The sequence below is a fragment of the Amblyraja radiata genome, chromosome 11 (assembly GCF_010909765.2).
Source record: "Amblyraja radiata isolate CabotCenter1 chromosome 11, sAmbRad1.1.pri, whole genome shotgun sequence".
Taxonomy (NCBI): Eukaryota; Metazoa; Chordata; class Chondrichthyes; order Rajiformes; family Rajidae; genus Amblyraja; species Amblyraja radiata.
In genome coordinates, this window is record NC_045966.1 from 348,493 (window position 1) to 350,962 (window position 2,470).

The 2,470-nt window shown below is 54.1% G+C and overlaps 1 protein-coding gene across 1 annotated transcript; it reads right to left on the reverse strand.

Annotated features, from left to right (window-relative positions):
* Positions 1-722: 722 nt before the first annotated feature.
* Positions 723-1,931, reverse strand: LOC116978754 (protein FAM187B-like). Its single transcript, XM_033030058.1, has one exon. The coding sequence runs from the start codon at positions 1,929-1,931 to the stop codon at positions 723-725; it is 1,209 nt and encodes a 402-aa protein (XP_032885949.1).
* Between the last annotated feature and the right edge of the window lie 539 nt (positions 1,932-2,470).

The following is a 2,470-nucleotide window of genomic DNA, read 5'->3' on the forward strand; positions in this document are numbered from 1 at the left end:
ATTTTTAAGGCAGAGATAGATCGATTCTTGATTAGTGTGGGTATCAGGGGTTATGGGGAGAAGGCAGGAGAATGAGGTTAGGAGGGAGAGATAGATCAGCCATGATTGAATGGTGGAGTAGACTTGATGGGCCGAATGGCCTAATTCTGCTCCGAGTACTTATGACCTTATGACCTATCCGCTCCCCTGACATCAGAAGGGTCTCGACCCCTCTCCAAAGATGCTGCATTTTGTGTCTACCTTCGATCTTACCAGCCACTGCAGTTCTTTCAGTTCCCTAGGGTGCCATTCTTCCAATACATGTCCCAGTCTCGCTGGAGGTGGTGGCATTGCTCCCAATGTGCTCCAATGCAGCATGGTCACTGGCACAGCAGCAATGCAGTCGGCACTCTATCACGCAGCAGATTGTTTTCCCTAAAGCAGCCCACGTGCACCAATGTTATTCACACTGCAGCTCCACTGGAGCCAACGCAGCCCAGTTGCACATTTGCCCCTGCTGCTGCAGCCCAGCTGTGTCATCCATGGCCTGGGGCATGAGAGGCCAAGTCCTTGGGATATGGATAATGATTATTAATGATAAAAGATTCCGGGGAGAGGGCAGAAGAATTTGGTAGAGAAGGAAAAATGAATCAGCCGCAATAGAATGGCAGAAATGGGCCTAATTCTGCCCCTATGTCTCGTGGTCTTTATGTGGTCTTGAGGAGGCAGTTGAAGTCGAAGATCTAGGTGTGTAATATTTCAACCACGGCGCTGATTATAAAGACCATGGCGATCGTGCCGACGATGGTTGTTACGCGTCTGAGCAGTCGCCGGTTGACGGGGCGGTGCACCACTGGCTTCTCGGGCGTCTCGATGTGGAAGGAGGCAACCCTACGCCCATGCACCCAGCAGCGGTAGATGCCGCGGTCGGAGGGCATCACACTTTTGATTTCATACATGCCGCCCATGGCGTCGACCAGCCGGTGTCTCCCGTCACTGCTGCCACCTTGGGTGATAAAGGTGGAGTCGCGCTGCCATAGAACGGGCGTGTACACCGACGCCCCCGGGCATGTCATCCGGGCGTTGTCACGGATGCCGTGGTACGTCGACTGCACAAGAGTTGTACGCGGCTCCATCCAGTCGAACACAGGCTCCCGACCACACCACCACCGCCACCATTCGCCAATCTCCAGCAACAGAAGTTTGGCTGCGATCTCCAATGGTTGTTGCTCCTTCTTGCACGGCTGGCGGCACCATTGGTAGTGGAGCTCAGCGCCGCGCCGGGGCAAGGACTGCCCAATGAATAGCTCCATTAGCCCGCAGGGCAAGGTGATGCCATTCACCTCCAGTGCCTCGTCCTCGTCCTCGTCCTTGTCGGTGTAGCTAAGTTTGGCGTAACAGAAGCCCATCACCTTCTGCTCCCCGATTACGTTACACCGGTTACATTCCTGCCATGGTCCCCAGCGGGTGTAGAGCTTGACCATGTGCTGGGAAGAGCCCACGTTCACCCTCAGGGTCTGGTTTGTCAGAATGCTCTCCCCCAGCCCTTGGTGGGACACGTAAACCAGAGACGAGTCCTGCACATCCACCTGGTAGGCGGCTAGGGTGGAATTAGCCGACTTACAAAGGTACAGGCCCGTGTCTGAGGTCTTCGCCGTGTCCATGATCAAGGAGCCTCGATGTAGATCGGCTCGGCTTCCCAGATCGCCCATCGGCCCTTGGTACACCGTCAAGTGCCCGGATGTGATGAAGGTGCTGGGTTGGGCTTGAGGCTGGCTGAGGTCCTGGTACTGCCAGTACACAGAGCCTGCTGGTACTTCTGTGGCACTCGGGCAACGCAGGCTGAGCGGATTGTTCGATAGGAAGGCCAGGGAGCAGGGGGCTTTGCCCGAGCAGTTAGCCCAGTCGTCCTGGTTTAGGAAGTTGGGCAAGCCGCCTATTAGAAACAGCATGCCCAGAATGAAAGCAATACATTTTCATTCCACATCTTCACTGATGGTTCGTCCAGGTGACTGTGGGCTGGAGCAGGGACGTAACTGTCACATCAACTATCCCCTGACCTCATCAATGCGCCCTTGTGACCCCCGTGACCTCATCAAGTGACCTCATCAATTCCCATTAGTTTAGTTTAGAGTTTCGAGCATGGAAACAGGCCCTGTGACCCCGACCATCAATCATCGTCACACTATTTAGCCCACTTTCTCATCCTCTCCCTACACATTAAGGGCAATTTCTTTTACAGAGGCCAATTAACCTACAAACCCACACCTTCTTTGGGATGTGGGATATGTCTGGAGCAACTAGAGGAAACCCCTGTGGTCACAGGGAGAGCGTGCAAACTCCACACAGACAGCAACCGACGTTAGGGTCGAACCCAAATCTCTGGCTCTGTGAGGCAGCAGCTCTACCTGCTGCACCACTGTGCTGCCTTATTTCTTCATTGACTCTTTGTTCTCATGTCCTGAGCTACTTTTGTCTGATGATTAGCAGA